The sequence below is a fragment of the Micropterus salmoides genome, unplaced genomic scaffold (genome assembly GCF_014851395.1).
Source record: "Micropterus salmoides isolate LMB-PRFRI ecotype aquatic unplaced genomic scaffold, ASM1485139v1 Ms_hic_scaffold_15, whole genome shotgun sequence".
Taxonomy (NCBI): Eukaryota; Metazoa; Chordata; class Actinopteri; order Centrarchiformes; family Centrarchidae; genus Micropterus; species Micropterus salmoides.
The window spans coordinates 128,506-146,096 of record NW_024040596.1 but is presented as its reverse complement, the minus strand read 5'-3'; the positions used below and the strand labels follow the sequence as shown (position 1 = coordinate 146,096).

At 42.7% G+C, this 17,591-nt stretch overlaps 1 protein-coding gene across 2 annotated transcripts in view; it reads right to left on the bottom strand.

The window, feature by feature from the left end:
- Positions 1–17,551, bottom strand: part of LOC119903735 (interferon-induced protein 44-like) — a 153,519-nt gene extending 135,968 nt beyond the window's left edge. Inside the window, exons 1-3 of one of the 2 annotated variants that reach the window (XM_038719953.1) lie at positions 15,530–15,627; positions 13,373–13,603; positions 9,802–9,995 (exon numbers count right to left, since the gene is read on the bottom strand). In XM_038719953.1, coding sequence (XP_038575881.1) covers positions 9,802–9,995; positions 13,373–13,603; positions 15,530–15,563 — 459 coding nt within the window. In that variant the 5' untranslated portion in view covers positions 15,564–15,627. Of the gene's footprint in view, positions 1–9,801; positions 9,996–13,372; positions 13,604–15,529; positions 15,628–17,475 lie in introns of those variants that run through there. The other variant, XM_038719954.1, reaches the window with a different exon arrangement.
- Between the last annotated feature and the right edge of the window lie 40 nt (positions 17,552–17,591).

Here is a 17,591-nt window from a genome sequence, read left to right as displayed (position 1 = left end):
ACCAAAGTTCTCCATTCCCAACATTCCCATTTTTGTAAATATAAGAAGAACACATTAGAACACAAAACAAGGGGTGCATTACTATAAGACATATCTCTAAAACATAGAAACAAAGACAAAGACAACAACACAATTATTTTGTTAATAAACGGGACATAAAGTACAACATACAGTACAATAAAATCAACACTTGATTACCACTATCTTTCACTATCCACAACATTCAGGACAACATTCCTGCATGTTGTTTGATTAACATATGACACCCATTTTGACCATAAGACTACAAATCTATTCATCTGCAAATGGAGTGAAAATGCTGATGTCTTTCCATCTGGTAGATTTCATTAATACATTCTGTCCATTTTTCCAGAGTAGAGGGATCAGGGAGGAGCCAGTATCTGGTGACAGTTTTCTTACAGGCAATAATTTAAATTCTGAACAGATACTTTGCACCAGGTAAGAAGTCTGTGTTACCCAAGTTAAAGTTGGTAAACTTGAGGGTATTTTCATGTTGAAAACATATCTATATGAACATATATCCAATATTGTTTTATTACTGGACAATCCCAGAATATATGCCAATGGTTGGCATCTTCACTTCCACACTGCCTCCAGCACTTAGTCTCTTCCCCGGGACCAGGAATTTTCTGTTTTGGAGTAATAAAAAACCTGATCAAACATTTTCAACCAAATTCCCTCCATGATTGTGAGTTTGTGCATTTCCACTGCGATGTGCAGCAACCATTCCACTCCTTGCCATAAATATTTCATGAAGCACTGGTTCCTGCACATCCAGGGACCTAATAACTTCTTGACTGAGATAATGACGTATCTGTAAAAGTCATGTTTCTCCAAATTATGACTTGGTTTTAAGTGTTTGGAAATCTTTCACTTTACCTTTATCTGTTAATGAGAAATGTGTTGTTATACCCTTAGACACCCAGTTCTGGAATCCAACATCTGTTTGATTGGGCTTGAAATCAGGGTCATAGGCACACCACCTTATTATCTTCAGATTACCGTGCAATTTATATTCATGTTTAGTCTCCGTCCAGATTTTTAATTGTGATTTTATCCAAGGGTTTTCAATCTTGCATAGAATCCTTTCTAGGTCTTTATTTCCCAGCATTGCCTGTAAAGGTGGTTCTGACATAAGAAGTACTTCAATGTCTTTCCACCTAGCACCGTAGTTTGTATTACATAGATTCATCAGGGGTTTAATTTGTGCAGAGTAGAAATAATTTCTAAGATGCAGTACAGCGATACCCCCGTTTTCTTTGGAGAGCTGTAATGTTTTAAATCTGATCCTCAGCTTTTTTCCTAACCATATAAATCTAGAAATCATTTTGTCCCACTCTAAAAATTGCTTTTTTGTAATTTCTGCCGGGAGAGCTTGAACAAAAATAGAAATCTTGGTAATGACGGTCCATCTCTTTATATCAAGTTTCATTTTATTTGGCTCTCTTATTTCATATATTGCATTATCTGCTTGTTGCTTTTGTAATTTACTTGCTAAAAGTTTAGCAAACCAGATTCATAGTATTTTTGTTTGGTATAAATCATCTTCTTTCGTATTTCTTGTAAGTATAGTGCATTAATATTATTTCTCAATATTTTCAGCTTAATATTAAGCTCCGGTTTTAATTCTCTCATGTTTTCTCTCCAGCTCTTTAAACTCCCTATTTAACTCTGATCATCTAAATTGCCTAGCTGTTTTTTTCTGGACACAAAATGATATAATTTTACCCCTCATAACCGCTTTCACCTCACCATTAAGGTTTTCTTTTAGGAATGTTTTCAGATTTCATTAATTTGGTAAATTGTATCATTTATTTCTACATTTCGCAATAGGTGAGCATGGTCAGAAAGGTCAATGTTTCCAATCTCGCAGTTACATGACCGGCAATCCCTTTTAAAAACAAAAAAATAATCAATTCTAGAGTATACTGTGTGTACATGGGAAAAATGGGTATAATCCTGGCTTGTTGGATATAAATCCCTGCAAATGTCCACAATACCATATTCTGACATGAGGATCCTAATTTTCTTCTGCAAAGACATTTGGGGAATCTGTCTAGAGGAGTCAAGCCTAGAATTAAGTTGTACATTCCAATCCCCTCCACAGATAAGTATACCAGTTGATTGTGACATTAAATCAAATAGTTTTCTATAAAATGAAATGTCACTGCCTGGGGGAGCGTATACATTAAACAGTGTTATCAGTGAAAATCTCCCTTCTATGTCTGTAGTTTCAGAGATAAGTTCAGATGCCACTCTCTGGGATTTTAGAGTGGCCACACTCTGCATTATGATTTTAGCCAGTCTTCAAAATGTTTGTATGCCCCGACATTTTAGTTTACAATTAAAGTTAGGAGTAAAACGAGGGCACAGCTACAACTAAAAGGACATCTTCTATTATCTTATTCGAACAAGCAAGCAGGTCCTCCTTTAACAACCCCAGCCTCCATCTTTAGTAAAATTTCACTTATAGTAAAATCTCAAAAGTTTTAGGGTTGTTTTTAGAAAAACCGCCGGAGAGCATTGAAGTTACGCAGCCATCTTGGTCGCAACCCAGAAGCCAACCCGCGGTAACAGCAGGTTTATTCCACATCTGCATTCATGACAAAGGAAAAGTGTTGAATAGTTGTCTCATGTGGACAAACAGCGCATGCTCTTTCTAAGGGGAAATCCTCTGTTGCTTTTTCGGGATTACTTTATGCACTATTCTCAAAATTTTACACAAATGTTAAGTACAGTTTGACACACTGATCGTATAGTGGATTTAAACTCATATGACTAAAATAACTAAAAATAAACACACCAAATTGTCCCTCTTAATTTTACAAGGAGGAAACAACATAAAACTTCCTACAGTTACCTTTACATTTTTCTATTTTCTCTAAACGATTAGGTGCAAACAATTATATAACTTTGTTACAATTCAACATACCGGCAGAAAATACCTCAACCTCGTGTTAAAATATTACGACACTCTTTGTAGCAACATACGGTAACAGAGATTTTCAACTGGCTATAAAACACATAAACGGATAGTTGACTTCATAAAAAAATGGCAAAATGAATCAACAACAAAGAATTCTAGCTTAACTTTTACATGCTTTTTAAGTAAGTTAGCATTGTTTAGTCCACGGACATTCAGAGACATGTTATTTGAGGATTACCCATAATCCTTCGTCATAACTAGCGTTCGCTGCAGGTACAACTTCATGACAGTAGGTGGCACAGTAGTCCCATTTAGTAGGATTTGACTTGAACCTTTTTAACTATGTTACATATAGACAGGCAGGGAGACTGCTTCACACAACAGCTGCAGGTTGAACTAATCCATGCTCATTACATGACCACGGTACATTTACTGCATTTAGCCTACGTGCTACATCGTTAGCTCGCCTGCTGCTTTTCAGTAACTTTTCAGTACTATCTTAAGAAACGGTTAGTGAGCTGGACTGAATATTATAACAAGATTGTGTCACAGAATAATAAGATTGCAGTCAGTAACTTCACTGTAGTGTTAGTGAATGGCTCTTCCTCTGGGTTCTATATTATGTGGGTTACAGCACTGAGAGGTGGAGAAGCTGTGTGCCTGAATATTGGTAAAACCACACTAAATCTAAACTGAACGTTACGAAGCAAACAGCAGCAGGTCTGAGCTACTGTAGCCTTAGCTTTTTACTGTTATGTCCTTCTTGCAAGCTAAATCAACAGTTTGACATAATACCAGTGGTACACAGGATAGTAATGTTGTATACAACTTTGCACGGATAATGTTTCAACTGCTCGACGTTTAGATGTAGCAAGTTTATCAAGTTATTCCAAGACAGGGGAGCAAAGTAAGAGACATTTTTCCCCCCAGCTCAGTAAAAACCCTTTGATCCTCGTCAGAGAGACACCTGATGGAACGGAGATGAATTCTGCCTCAGGAGATTAAATAAACTTGCCGGCAGTTTACCCAGCAAGGCCTTGTATAGTAAAACATGCAAATGAGGTTGTGTAAGTGGACTTAGTGACGGCCAGCCTGCCAGTTCATAAAGCATACAATGATGAGTACGGGACTCAGAGTTAGTTAAAAAATGCAGAGCACTATGGTACACAGAATCTAACAGGTGGAGAGTACTAGAGGCAGTGTGCATGTAGCCATCACCACAGTCCAAAATACTGCACGAGTTTTTCATGTTAAAACAAGCCTTATTTCTAAAGTAAAACTCCGGCCTTAGTTTCAGCTTTTTCACAAGGTTTTCAACTTGAACTTTGAAAAAAAGTTTGTCATCCAGCTAAAAACCTGAATTTGATGAAACATTTTCAATTAAGTCCCCATGTAGTGTGTTAATAGTTGTATTATCTGTGGATTCAGATCAAGCCCTCGAAAACGTCATAAATTTGATTTTCTTAGTATTTAGTATGAGGCCTTATAGTGAGACTTGAAGGTGTTGAAAAACGGAAGGTCATTTATGACTCGGTTCAGTGAAGGAGCAACTGAATATATCACTGTGTCATCCGCATAAAGGCGCAGTTAAGCAGCTTCTACGTCCTTTCCAATATTATGTATAAATATAGAAAATAAAATAGGGGCTGAAATTGAACCTTGGGGAAGACCCTCGGAAATCTCTAATAAGTCTGATTTAACACCATCTATAGAAACACACAGCCTTCGTTCTGTAAAGCTGCATTTCGACCAAAGGAACTATACTGTTGTGGTGGTAGCCTGGCTGACGGTGAGTGTCCTGCTTATTTCTCCTTTTTTTGCTTGTGATTCTGTTTTTTCCTGTTCTCTGCCTGCCTCCCTGTGTCTCCTCCCCTGCGTGTGCCCAGCCAACGACCCGCACCTGCACCTCGTCAGCCACCTCCTCTGCCTGCCACACCTGCCAGCAATCAGCCTCATCCCTGCCTGCATATCAACCCCGGTTCTCCACTCCATCACTGCTTGATCGTCGTTGCTCATTACCCAGTGCCACTTCACCACTCAAGTTCTCGCGCATTCTGCATCATTTCTGTTTCCCTGTGCTTTGTCTCTGCTGTGTCTGTCTGTCCGTTTCCCCTCCAGGTCCACTCACCTCCATCCTCCGCTCCGTCAGCTGGGCTCGCCACCCTGCCCTCTCCCCTCGGACCTTTTCCACGGCATCCTCCCGGCTCCTCCCTCGTGCCTCCTTGCTTCCCCGGTCCCCAGTGCCCCAGCTCCCTTGTCTCAGTTTCCTCGGTTCCCTGTGCCTGTCTTTCCCCAGCGTCCGCCTCTCCCTCACCTCCACTCCCTCAACCCCGCTTCCCCTTCAATAAAGCCTGTGTTTGGAGTTGTTGGAGAAGTGGTGGGACTCGAGTCACGCGGGCTACAAGAAGGCGCTTCTGACTTTTGGCCCCCAGCCTGTTTCTGGGCCTGCCAGCGCAGCTAGCCTCCAGCCTGCCACTCCTGTTACCCAGCCTGCCTGTCATCCCCCCTACCTGCCCGACCCCACGCTTGACCCCCACCGTCTGTTCAAGGGAACCCCGTCGGTGGTCCGGCCGACCACTGCTCCTCGTGCCCTGTCCGCGGATCGACTGGCTTCAGCCCCATCGGCGGTCCGGCCGACCCCCGCTCCTCGTGTTCTGTTGGTGGATCGATCGACACCATCCCCGTCGGTGGTCTGGCCGACCCCTGCTCCTCACACCAAGGCCGTCGCCCAGCCCGCGGCCCAGACCACGCCACCTCCTTGTTCCCTGTCCACTGTCCGCAACCCTCCAACCCGGTGTCTGGTTCCCCTTGCTCCCGCTTTTTATTTTCCGAAAGTACCGGATACTTTGGGGGGCGGGGCTTGCCTTGCAGTGAATTTCTGAATGGGCGAGTAGAGGCTACTGGCTTTAACTGGAGAAATCCTCTCTTTTCCACCGTTGTTTGCAAACCAATAAATCACAATCAGCCGTCAAATAGCAACTCACGTCTCGCCGCTGTCCGTCTGAGATCAATAGTCGGCATTAAATGTAAATAGCAGCCTGCCTGGGTGTTCCTCCGACGCTCAGGCGACACAGACGTGAGTCCTGCAGCTGATCTGCAGCTCTTGTCACTGGAAATGTTTTAATAACCTTCTAAACTGTCGCAATTTTATTTTTGCGTTGTTTCATCTGTGTGTGCTGGAGTTATATTAAGAACTTGATGGTTTTATCCAGTTTGTTATCCACACATGTCCGCCTGAGATCGTATGTCTGCTTTAAATTTATAGCTGGGAAACAGCAGCCAGTGTTCAGCAGTGTGTTTACTGTGAACAGCTGATGGAGTTACGCTAAATACTGGGTCAGAAGTTGTTGTTTTAAGTTTATCAGTCAGGAAGTTTCTACAAGGAGACGAAGTCGGTCTCCTCCTCTCCAGAACCAGCAGACCAGCTGATTACAGCAGGTAAAGCTCGTTAAACATTCCGTTCCTGCGACGCAGGCGGACACAGACGTGCTGCTTTCTCTGTACCCAAGTTATTTTAAGAACTTTATAGCTTTATCCAGTTTGGTATTAAATGCGTAACAAACTTTATCGTGTGTCTCTTCATTATACTCCCACACAAAAAAGCAGCTTTAATGGTCAAACACAGCCTGTAGTTTGTCATTATATTCCAGTCAAATCTGATGTTCATTTACAAATGTTGCTCGGATCGTGGTTACAAATAATGATGTCTGTGCATCGCTGTGTACAGCCAGGCCTACAGCCCACGTCAGCTGGTTAATTTGCCTGATCTTTGCAGGTCTTTAGACGCAGTGGAAACGCACACAACAGTGGGCTGAAGGAACCTTTTAGTTCGTGGACATGGGGACTTAAAAGTCCCTGGTACTTTTGGTCGAAAAGCGCCTTAAGATTTTGAACCAACTGTTACTTTCAGCGGTGTGAAGTAAGTACTTGAGTACAAATGTGAGATTAAATTACCCAACAGTATATGACAGTTCAACTTTAATGTTGTAGGTCACCAACTCCCAACATTACAGTACAGCTTATATATTAATATGTGACAATATAATACAAATGACAGGGGCATTACATACTAGGCTACTTTAAGTAGAATTTGTTGTTAATACTTGTATACTTTTCCTTTGAAAGCTGGACGGAGTGGTGTTGTTAAAGCAGGGGCGTAGGAGCGACTTTGAACCTGGGGGGGACGCTGAAATGCTAAGAGGGTTACGGGTTGTTTTTTTTTTAAATAAAGCATTGAAATAGTTGATAGATAAATAGTCTGCTATTATTTTCCTCTGTTCTTTTTAATATTATTATATAACTTGCATTGTCTATTCCATATTTATATATTTCTACATTTATTTATCTCAACGGTATGTTTGTCTATGTGTAGCACCTTATCACCAAAACAAATTCCTTGTATGTGTTAAACACTATTTGGCAATAAAGCTCCTTCTGATTCGGATAAAATGCTCATTTCTAATGACTTTTGAAAACAGAATGTACTTAGTGTGAAAAAAGAGGGTCTTTGTAGTGACAGAAGATGGAGAATAGACTGGAGAGGGGAGATTATGAAAACTCGAAGAGGGAGAGGGTCAGCGAGAGGGAGTATAACGTAACTAGAACAAAACAGACTAAGTTTTAGAATTTACTACGTCTAGTAGCTATACTGGCTTCCTGACTACAGTTTTTTTCTACTCCTGCTCCCGTGACCTCTGACCTCTTCCTCTTAAAATACTGCAGGATGCTCGTGTCTGTGTGAACATTTTGAATACTTTCAAATTGTTTATGGACACGTAGCAGAGACACATGCACACCTCAGGTTTAAAGGTCAAGGATGGCCACAGACGGAGGCAAAGAAGTGGCCCAGCAGTTTGTCCCTGGTCAGCCGGCTCTCCAGACAAAGCATTTGTCGGGCCCTCTGGGTCTTTACAGACCTTTATTCCTGTATTCTTGAGAATTTTAAGCAAGTAGAGTACATCACTTAATGAGTCATTGAATATATTTTCAAAACTAGAAACACCCTCTAACCTCCTAAAGTAAAGTACTCACTTCAGCTGAGCCCTTGAGTAGATGACTAAATAAGCCATATCATCATCAGTCTGACCATAAACTGCTGCTTTGGACTGTGCTGGCTTTGACTCTGTTGTGCTACTGACTCAAAATCTTTACTCAAGTAAAATATAATAATATATTTCATCTGCTGTTCATCAGGTTAGAAACAGCTGCAACATGGTTATTTCTAGGGAATGCAATTATCTTTGCTGGTTGATTATCTTTAGCTATTTCTGTTCAATACAATTATTTTCCTTTTTAAATCTCCATGAATGTGTTAAGATAAGAGATAAGATCACTTTAAAATATCAGCTTGCTGCCCGGCCACTGTTGTTGCCTGTCTCTTTTATTATAGACATGTAGCCAACCAAACCAAAACAATCTGGTTATTCCTAAAGCATCTAAATAATCTAAACGCAAAGAATTATTGTGGCAGCAACACGAGAGCAGGTAAAGCTACATACAGACGCAGCATATTTTCTCTCTCTGTGCATCTCCAATACGATTGTTTCCTGAATAAATAACAGCTGGTAGCTGCTGAGTGAAAGCCAAGATTAGTTTCACCGGCGACATTCTGTTCACGTCGCAGTAACCAATGTAAAAAACCAAACAGGCGAATATCCACAGAAGAAAGCGATGCTCTTTTCAACAACAGGATACTGCTGATTTATCAGAATCAATCCAGTGCTCATCTAACTTAGATGTTACAGTGTGAAGTTTACGTTTTCTCTGCAGAGACTAAAGACGCTTTTAATGCGCCGTTAATGGAAAGTGAAAGTAGGTGCCGGCCGGCTTGTTTAAGAGCGACGGCAGTGCCACGGTGAGCGCTCACTGGATTTCAGTTGTTTCATTAGAACAATAAAGCCTTTAACTGAAAAGGTATCTGCCTGATTTTCTAAAGGTTTGCACCTGCCCAGCTCATTCATCTCTGTGATAAGCCCCCGTCTCTGTACCACAGAGGAGACCTGGCGTTCTTCTGCGTAACTGCGCTCACAGCCTGACAGTTAATTCGGTTAATGAAGCCTATTGCAGATCACAGACTGGTGAAATTATGAAGGTATGAATGGAAAATGTATTGAAATTAAAAGTACATTACTGGCCTAAGAGTAAAAGTAGGCTACAGTTTTAAAAAAGGAACGTGGAAAGGTGCCAATGACTTATTTTATTTATTGATTTTGCAAAATTACGTTACTTGTAACACGTCACTACCCCCCCTGCAGCAGGCGTCCTCACTGCCGTCTTCAGGGACAAAAAGAACAGCACAAAATAAACGTAATATTGAGGCACCACATTTGCCCTCTGACGCATGTTTTCTATAGGCCTACATCATTTTTTAATCGTGTCTGATGCGGAGTGTGTGATTGATTGATTAACTAGTCACTCAAACCGCCTGGCTATGAGCCAACTCCAAAATCGCAGAAATTGTGAGGGGGACAAAACATAGATTTTGAAATGTTGGGGGGGTCTGTCCCTCCTCTGCAGCCACAGCACTTATTCTGCCTTCATTTTCCATCCGCCCAGGTGCCCTCCGACTTTACCCTGTCTGCCCCACCCATCTTCACACCTGTCCTCACCTGGCCCCCAGACTTTCAGCTTACTTTCTGGTTCACCAACACATGCTGTTGTTGTGATGTTAGCTATAGCAGCAGGAGAGGTGCGAGTATCACTGTGTGGAGCTGCTATGTTGTCATGTTTGATGTGCAGGAGCAACTGTGGCTGCAGTTTGCAAATCCACAACAACGCTAATCTCAATGACGTTACTTGATGTGTCGTTTGATTTATGTCATGGTGTTGGATTTGTACAAAATCAATTACTCCACCTTTAACTCCTCATGTATTTGCCAGAGAGCTTCATCATTTCTTGAACACGACAGTAATCTCTGCAGAGTCTCGTGGAAGAGAACTTGAACTTCCAACACGACGTTCTGAAAGTCTTCAGACCATCTTTTCACATCAGGTGAATAGTCGACATCTCGGGTGTGATTTATCAGCACGAGAACAACACGTTTACCACCTGATGACACACAAGAGAGAAGCACAGGACAAGATTAAAGCTGCGAGCAGCGTTGAGCGGGCCCTCGTCCCCATGCGTGCCTCGGGTGCAGCGACAGCTGGGGCCTTTGCATCGCACGCCAGCTGACACGACTCTGGAGTTCACAATGAACAAATAACACAGGAGACGTGTCAAAAATATCACAAAGTTCGGTTGAGGTCTCAGTTATTTAATTCAAAGTGGCTGACTTCCGGTTGGGTTTAGAATATAACTGTCAAAAAGCAGATTCCTATTTAATTGTGAATAATTTCTCCCCAAGGCAAAAGCATTTGACAAGAACTTTGAGATGGATGTGGTCAACCTGCTATGAGGAGCATAAATGCCTCACTATGGAAATCTAAGGTGCTAAGTGGGGTAAAAATATAAATGAGGCATAATAAATCAGGTTTGAAACGTTCCTGATGCCAGTAGGGGGCGCTATCACTACCGACTGGATGTTGACATGTAAGTCTCTCAGAGGTTGACGTGAATTTTGGGACAGATGCGACCATGTCTAGGCCATTTACATGCCATTTCCTTTTTCATGGCGAAACAGCAATTCAATGCCACGCCATGGTCATGCCGTTTGAGCAATCAAAAAAAGCTTCGCAATTAAACATCGCAGTGTTCTTACGTTTCAGCTCCTTACATTTGAAGTCGATCGGGTTAAAGCTTTAGGAGGAGTTTGTTAAAGGGACGTAACACTATAGTTTAAAAATGCGCTAAATGAATAAATGTAATGTAACGTCATGAGGAACTGTTTAATACACCATCCCCTCACGCAGTTCAGTAAACGTTGCACAACAAGGACAGACTCTGAGACAATGGGCCCCTGGACATTTGAAAGGGCCCCCGCCTCCCACAGGGAGCTGCTGTAACATCACTTTCTATTCATCTTGTTTTACTGCTGTTGCTGAAATGTTATCACGTCCAGAACGCAAAGCAAGCTGATTGGCTGATTCAGCTCCTGTCGGGAGACGCTCCGACAAGGACACAAAACAAATACAGGTTGGAGCGGTTTGACCAGGTTTATTAAGCAAGAGGTCCCACAAAGGATTCATGTATTCATAAACACTGGTCTTGGTTGGTTAGACACAACACAAACAAACATTACTTCATTTTCAAGTGTAATGTACACAATGTGTGGATTTGTGCATTTCATATCAAATAAATTTGGACTACTCCAAATTCTTTCCCCTCTCCCTGGGAGAAAGAAAAGGGGGGGGGTGAGATAACAACCCTCAACAGGAGGTGAAAGGTCGCTTTCCCTAAGATCTGTTTCTGGGCAGCTGATCGTAAAACTGGCCACCTTTGGCAGCAGCTGAGAACTACATCCAAAACATTAGTTGTCCGTCTGCACGCATGCCGAGACCAATGCCAATCGGGCGGCTCATTATGGCTCTGGGCAGGTGAGTTGTGCTTGGTGGTACCGTATGGGCCAGTGAGGCGGTGACTCATCCTGCTTCGCCTCTAACCCAATAGCGATAGCCTTAGAGGGCGAAGCCTGTACGAAACAGAATCCGGGTTACAGTACGTAACCCCCGTTTCAGGCAGAACTCTGCAGCCGCTCCCCCCTCGGCTCTCTGCCTTTAAACCCTTCGTGTCCATCGGGATCAGGTGCAGCCACTTATAATAGTATCTGACTAGTATCTAACTGAACAGTGACTCCGTTACAGGACGTAGCTAAATCTCACATCGCTACTTAGTAAAAGTTACCGTTAACATAACGGCAGCTAACAGAGCTGAGCCTTTACTTGAACAAATGAAAATACTTTGAGAAAGGTTTATTTGCACAATAAGAAAACATGCAATGCAATGTAAAGATAAAAGAAACAAATGTGCATTGTTCAAAAACAGTTTAAGCTAAAAAAAATCTGAATAAAAATAATTCTACCATAAATTGGTGCAGAAAATGTCTCCAGAATGCAGGAAATTAAGTGTTTAGTGCTCAAAATTTTCTAGGGGCCCCCATTTAAATATATTTCAGCATTGAATATTTCATCAAATTGTGTTAAAATATCTTCTTGTCTTGTTCTTGTGAACCCAGTATTGTGAATTGTATCGTCACAGCGCTAATCTGAACCCTTATGTCCCACCACTTTTCAACACAAAGTGACGTCCTTCATTCATTTTATCTCATCAGAGTACAAACACACCCCGAGCTACAGTGTGTTAAATATGAATGTATTATAATAAAATGTTTTATTAAATTCATGTAACTTCCTAAATAATATTCTCGGACTTAAAATTCATACAGATTTTCAGTGACGTTGGTATTAAATTTCATCATGGTGGTATTAAAAAGGGTACGCTAAAGAAGCGTCCCAGCGTCAAGCAGCACAGAGCAGATGAACTGGGCAGGAAGTCAGACACAGAAACAGCAGAGAATCCTGTCAATTTCCTAAATTAAATACCCAGTACAGATCAACAATAAACACAGATAAGTCAGAAAAAACTACGTAGTTACTTAATCATAATAGAAGCACAAAAAGCAAGCACTAATCACCAAATCAACAAAATCGAAACGTGTCGGCAGGCAAATCGCTCTTATTCTGAAATGCTCCCTGTGGTAGCTGCTCGATGCGCCCGTCAAGACGAGAAGCTCTGAAGAATGAAAACTTCAAAACAAGTTGTTAACGTGCGGCAGGCTGCGCTGCTGAAACACTTCTGAGAGGCTTCCAGTGGACTTTGATGCATAAATAAACCGCTGCGCAGCCTACGTCCCTCAGAATTCCCATGATGCACGAGGGGGAAGGGGCTTTTGTTAAAATGTGCTAATAAGTTTTAATTTGTTTGAAATAGAAATGTGACTTTATGAGTTGTGTTTGTTAAAACGTGTCTCCTTAGAATCTAGTGTTTTGGTTGGTAGTTGACATTCTTGTGGTGGTTCACCGTTGAAACCAGGAGTGAAGGGACCGTTTCATTTGATAAGAGCTGCTCAGTTTCTTCAGTACATGAAGCTAATGGTTTGTCCATGATGGGAGTCCATAAAGCTAAACATTATGGCCCAGATATGGGGCCCCCCTACCGGCTGGGGCCCTGGGGTGTCTGCACCCATGCACCCACGCTATCTCCACTTATGGTGGACAACCAATCGGGGGCCACCATGAAGCTGAACAGATGACCTTCAGCACGCAGACAGCAGGAAGCCTTTTCTCATCATACGTCTCTGCCATAACGTATGCTTTCTGTGAGAGCAACCACACAATAACAAAAACATTTTCATTAAATTATAAAATTCAGAATAAGAATTAAAGTAAGGTGGAGCGCCAGCTCCTTTTAATGGACCACGCTGTTCGGACAGAACCAGAACTCTGGTTCTCTGGAACCTGAGCTGCAAGTTAAAAACAAGTCTTTACCTGGAACATCTCTCATGGCTGCCTCCACATCTGATCCAACACGAGACCTGATTGGACAGAAGACGATGACGAAGTCACATTCCTGCAGGTCTGTAGTCTCCAACATCAGGAATCTGCTTTTCTTCAGTTCATCCATTATGGCCCAATCAGCACCAAAGGTTTGACCAGTAACCATCGGGAAGACTTTCACTGCGGTTGGAAGCCACCATCTTAATGATGAAGAGCTCTTAGCTGAAAGATGAACACATGTTAACTTAATTATACTTTTCCAAAACTACTTATAACACTGAAACGGCTTAGTGACTTACAGTCAAAAGTATTGGAACAGGAAGACAAATCCTTTTTGTTGTTCACTGAAGACATTTGGGTTTAAGATCAAAAGATGAGACAAGAGTTCAGCTCTCATTTCCTGGTATTCACATCTAGATGCGTTCAACAACTCAGGACAAACCACCGTTTGTTTGACCGCGCCCATTTTTCAAGTGAGCAAAACTATTGGAACATGTGACTGACAGATGTTTGTTGTTTAATCTTAGTTCAAACTACACGATCTTTAGCCTGAAATGCTGCTCGGCGGCCGTCAGGCTGTGATCGGGGGTAAATCGGGGGTAAATCAGCGGTCGTAAGCAGAATGTAGAGTAGTGCAATGGTATGCTTAGATGAAAGGTGCAGTGGTGTCAGAGTCCATGGTGGCAGCGCAGTTGGTAAGTGTAGCTGGTTCAGAGGATGGTCATCTGTTCAGCTTCCAGGGAGGATGGTGAGTGTGAATGTGAGGAGATGCAGGATGGGGGTTTGTGAGTATGTGTGTGGAGGGGGGGTGGGGCGTTGGGGGGCAGAGTCCAGCAGGGAGACAGCTGTAGGAAAAAGCTGTTCCTGAACCTGGTGGGTTTTGTCCGTAGGCTCCTGTAGCGCCTCCCAGAGGGCAGGAGGGTCTGTGTGCTGGGTGGCAGGAGTCTTTCCTGATGTGTATTGCTCTCCTTAGACAACACTTCCTGTGGATGTCCTTGATAGCAGGAAGTGAGGCTCCAGTGATGCGCTGGACGGTTTTCGCCGCCTTCTGCAATGCCTTTCCGTTCCCGTAGCAGTGTCGATAAGCTCGGACCTTATTGATTTTCGTGTTTTGAGAAATTTAGGAACCGGGTCCTTTTAGAACGGCTACGTTTTGTCTTTAATCGTCCACTGCATCTGTCAGGGCCTGTCCACAGGCTCGCCATTCATCTATGACAACATCTGAGCCTCTTACATGATGTTGGTCGGCAACAGGTCTTCTCTTGAGCGATCGCTCACCACCCTGACAACGAGTGTCCTTCATGTAATTATGTTGTTTTTGTGCTAAACTGCAAAATGTTCAGAATTCATACAGATTGTTCATAAAGTGAAGACACATAAATAAAAGTTGTTTTCCTGTGTCACTTTACTTAAAGCAAACAAAGACGTGCTATTTAACTTTAAACATTACTATAAGCTTTTGTTCCATTTTATATCACTAATTGTAAACGATGACTGAAGTGTATTCATAACGAGGCAGAGTCGGTGGTTATAATGTGTTATGGAACACGGGCGGAGATTCTTGCCACATATGATATAAACTGGTATTACTATTAGTTATAAAACATTAAATCAAAAGGTCATAATACGTCATGAACTTTGTCTTATGGACGCATTATATCGTGTTATAAATATATGCAGAAGTCATTATAGCGATGACCTTCATAGAAAGTGTTACCGACGTTTAATCGTATTAGAAACTCAACATCCTGCACTTTCCTGATCAGTTTCTGGTCTCAGTCGCTAGTTTCAAGTCTTCTTCAACACAGCATGATGTTCATTTAGTAAATTATGGTCCCATTTAGAGGAACAGAGACCAGGAAGCAGGGGAGGCTTTAGGGCGGGGCTACAAGCTGATTGACAGGTCACTTTAATGTGACCCCCCCCCCGCCTCCCGTTTCTGTACATGAGAGAAATAAGGAGCAGGCTGTAGCCTTTTCAATTCAAAATAATAGCTGCATAATGACAAACTACTGTCATATTCTTCAATTATAATAAAAATCTCCTGCCGCTTCATGACATCATCACATTATTGTGACTTAATCTCAGATGTTTAGCGAAGTTTGCCAAAGTATTTCACTGCCTTTGCACACACGGTGTCATTCTTACCTTCACGGACGTGGCTACTTTCACAATCGGCCATATTCAGTATTCAATCACAGGAAATGTAAATGTAAGCTGCTCGCTTCAAAGAAGCTCCGTCACAGAGCCGTAGCGCAGCATGACTTTGACGGGCGGAAGGAAAAGTAGTTCCTATCAACCGAGTATAATTAGACCATCCTGGTGACAGTGAGATCTTATGACAAAGTTCAGATATCGATCCTGGTAACAGAAGTATCGATACTTTAGGATGGATCCGCACGTCACTTCTCTGGGTACATGTTTTATTAAATGGCTGTCAGCAGGACAGCACGTCATGTTTGACTCTGTGATTAGGTTTTGTAAGTAAATTGTTTTGTTAACTTTTTATTTTGGGACAGCTTTTGCAGGGAGGGACAGTAAAAATTGTCTTGGGGCCAGTGAGCTTCAAACCCACTGGCTCGGTGGGGCCAGCTGCAAGAAAGTTTAACGTTGAGCCCTGCTATGGTTAAGGATGTGAGGGCTTCTTATTTTTCAGTTTAATCATAAATCATAAATCCTGCACCTCCTGATGTTCCTATTGTTTCTAACAACGACTGCAACAGATTTCTCTCTTTCTTTGTGGACAAGATTAGAGATATCAGGGCTAGCATCATCCCCTCCTCTACACCTGTCTCTGATTGTCCTTCCCGGCCACCAATCATGGAATATTTCAGTCCCAAGTCGTCCCTGGACCGTTTACAAAAGGTCCAACATGCTGCTGCAAGGCTGCTGACCGGGTCCAGCCGGAGAACTGATATAACACCCACTCTGTCCTCTTTACATTGGCTTCCTGTTAAATTCAGGACTCAATTCAAAGTGCTCGTTTTAACATACAGAGCGCTGAACGGTACATCTCAGACCTGTTGCACCCGTATGTTACAGCTGGGCCACCACCGCTGCACAATGAATAACCACCCTACCAAAATGTCACACAACTGTAAATGATTTACACCAATAAATATTTGCTGCAGCTGTACGAGCACAAGCAGCCCAGTGTCCGTGAGACACCTGCGAGGCCCACCTACCATAGTCTCTCAAAACCCTGTCGGAACCACTGATTATTATTGCTTATATAATATGTAAGACCTAAAACACGCTGAAAGCCACCACTAACATAAAGACATGCTGTGCTTTGTTATAACGTCTCCTGTGAAGCCAGATTAGATAATATTCCAGAAACACTTGCAGTCTGTTACTAAACTCTTTTCTGATCTCAGAGACCTGCTGCTGCTGCTGTCTGCAGAATAAATCCTCACATTAGAGCTCAATCCAGAAACCCAGTCATCATGGTGCTGCAGCGCCTCCTGCAGGTGGACACTAGCTACACACGCGTCATGCGCCATCACCACCACATCACACGTAGAAACGCGGACAAAACCAGGTAGGCCTGCAGAAAACATGCGACACAACGTGAAGGAGTGCTGAAAAGTTAAGGGAGAAAAAAGAGAGGCAGCTGCAGCAAAGTGCCTTTAAACTTAAAACAGCAGCGAGGAGCGTAAAAAAAGCGTGTCTCTGTTTTTCTGCACAGGTGGCTCTTTATTAGAGCAGTTTCAGCGCGTTTACTAAAGGTAAAACCTCGCTCGGCACCGGGGCCACAGGGTCACGTCGCTGTGCTGCTTCACGTGCTTCAGTAAATCAGAAGCTTTTTACAACAGACGACATGTTCTTTGCATCCCAGACTGAGACAGACTGAAACTTCCAGCTGTGGACGCCTCTCTCCCTCCTTCTCCAGCCTTCCTTTAGCTTCTTGCGAACAGCTGACTCGAACAACATCCGGTGCAGCTGAGCTGTTTACGGTCGCGCAGTGGCATCCAGCGTGGTGCGTTCAGTGACACAGGAAGGCAGCGTTACTCGGGTCAGTGACTGTAACTCTTCACTGCCCAACACTGACCTGAGCGCAGTTTACTGCATAAAAGGAGGAGAAACTTTCTTACCGAGACTGCGAGCAGCCATCCTGTAGCTCTCCCACATCTGCAGCAAACAGGAGGAGGCGACTCTGTGTATAACGACCCGCCCCCAATGAACCACGTGACTTAAAAGAGTTCTTCAG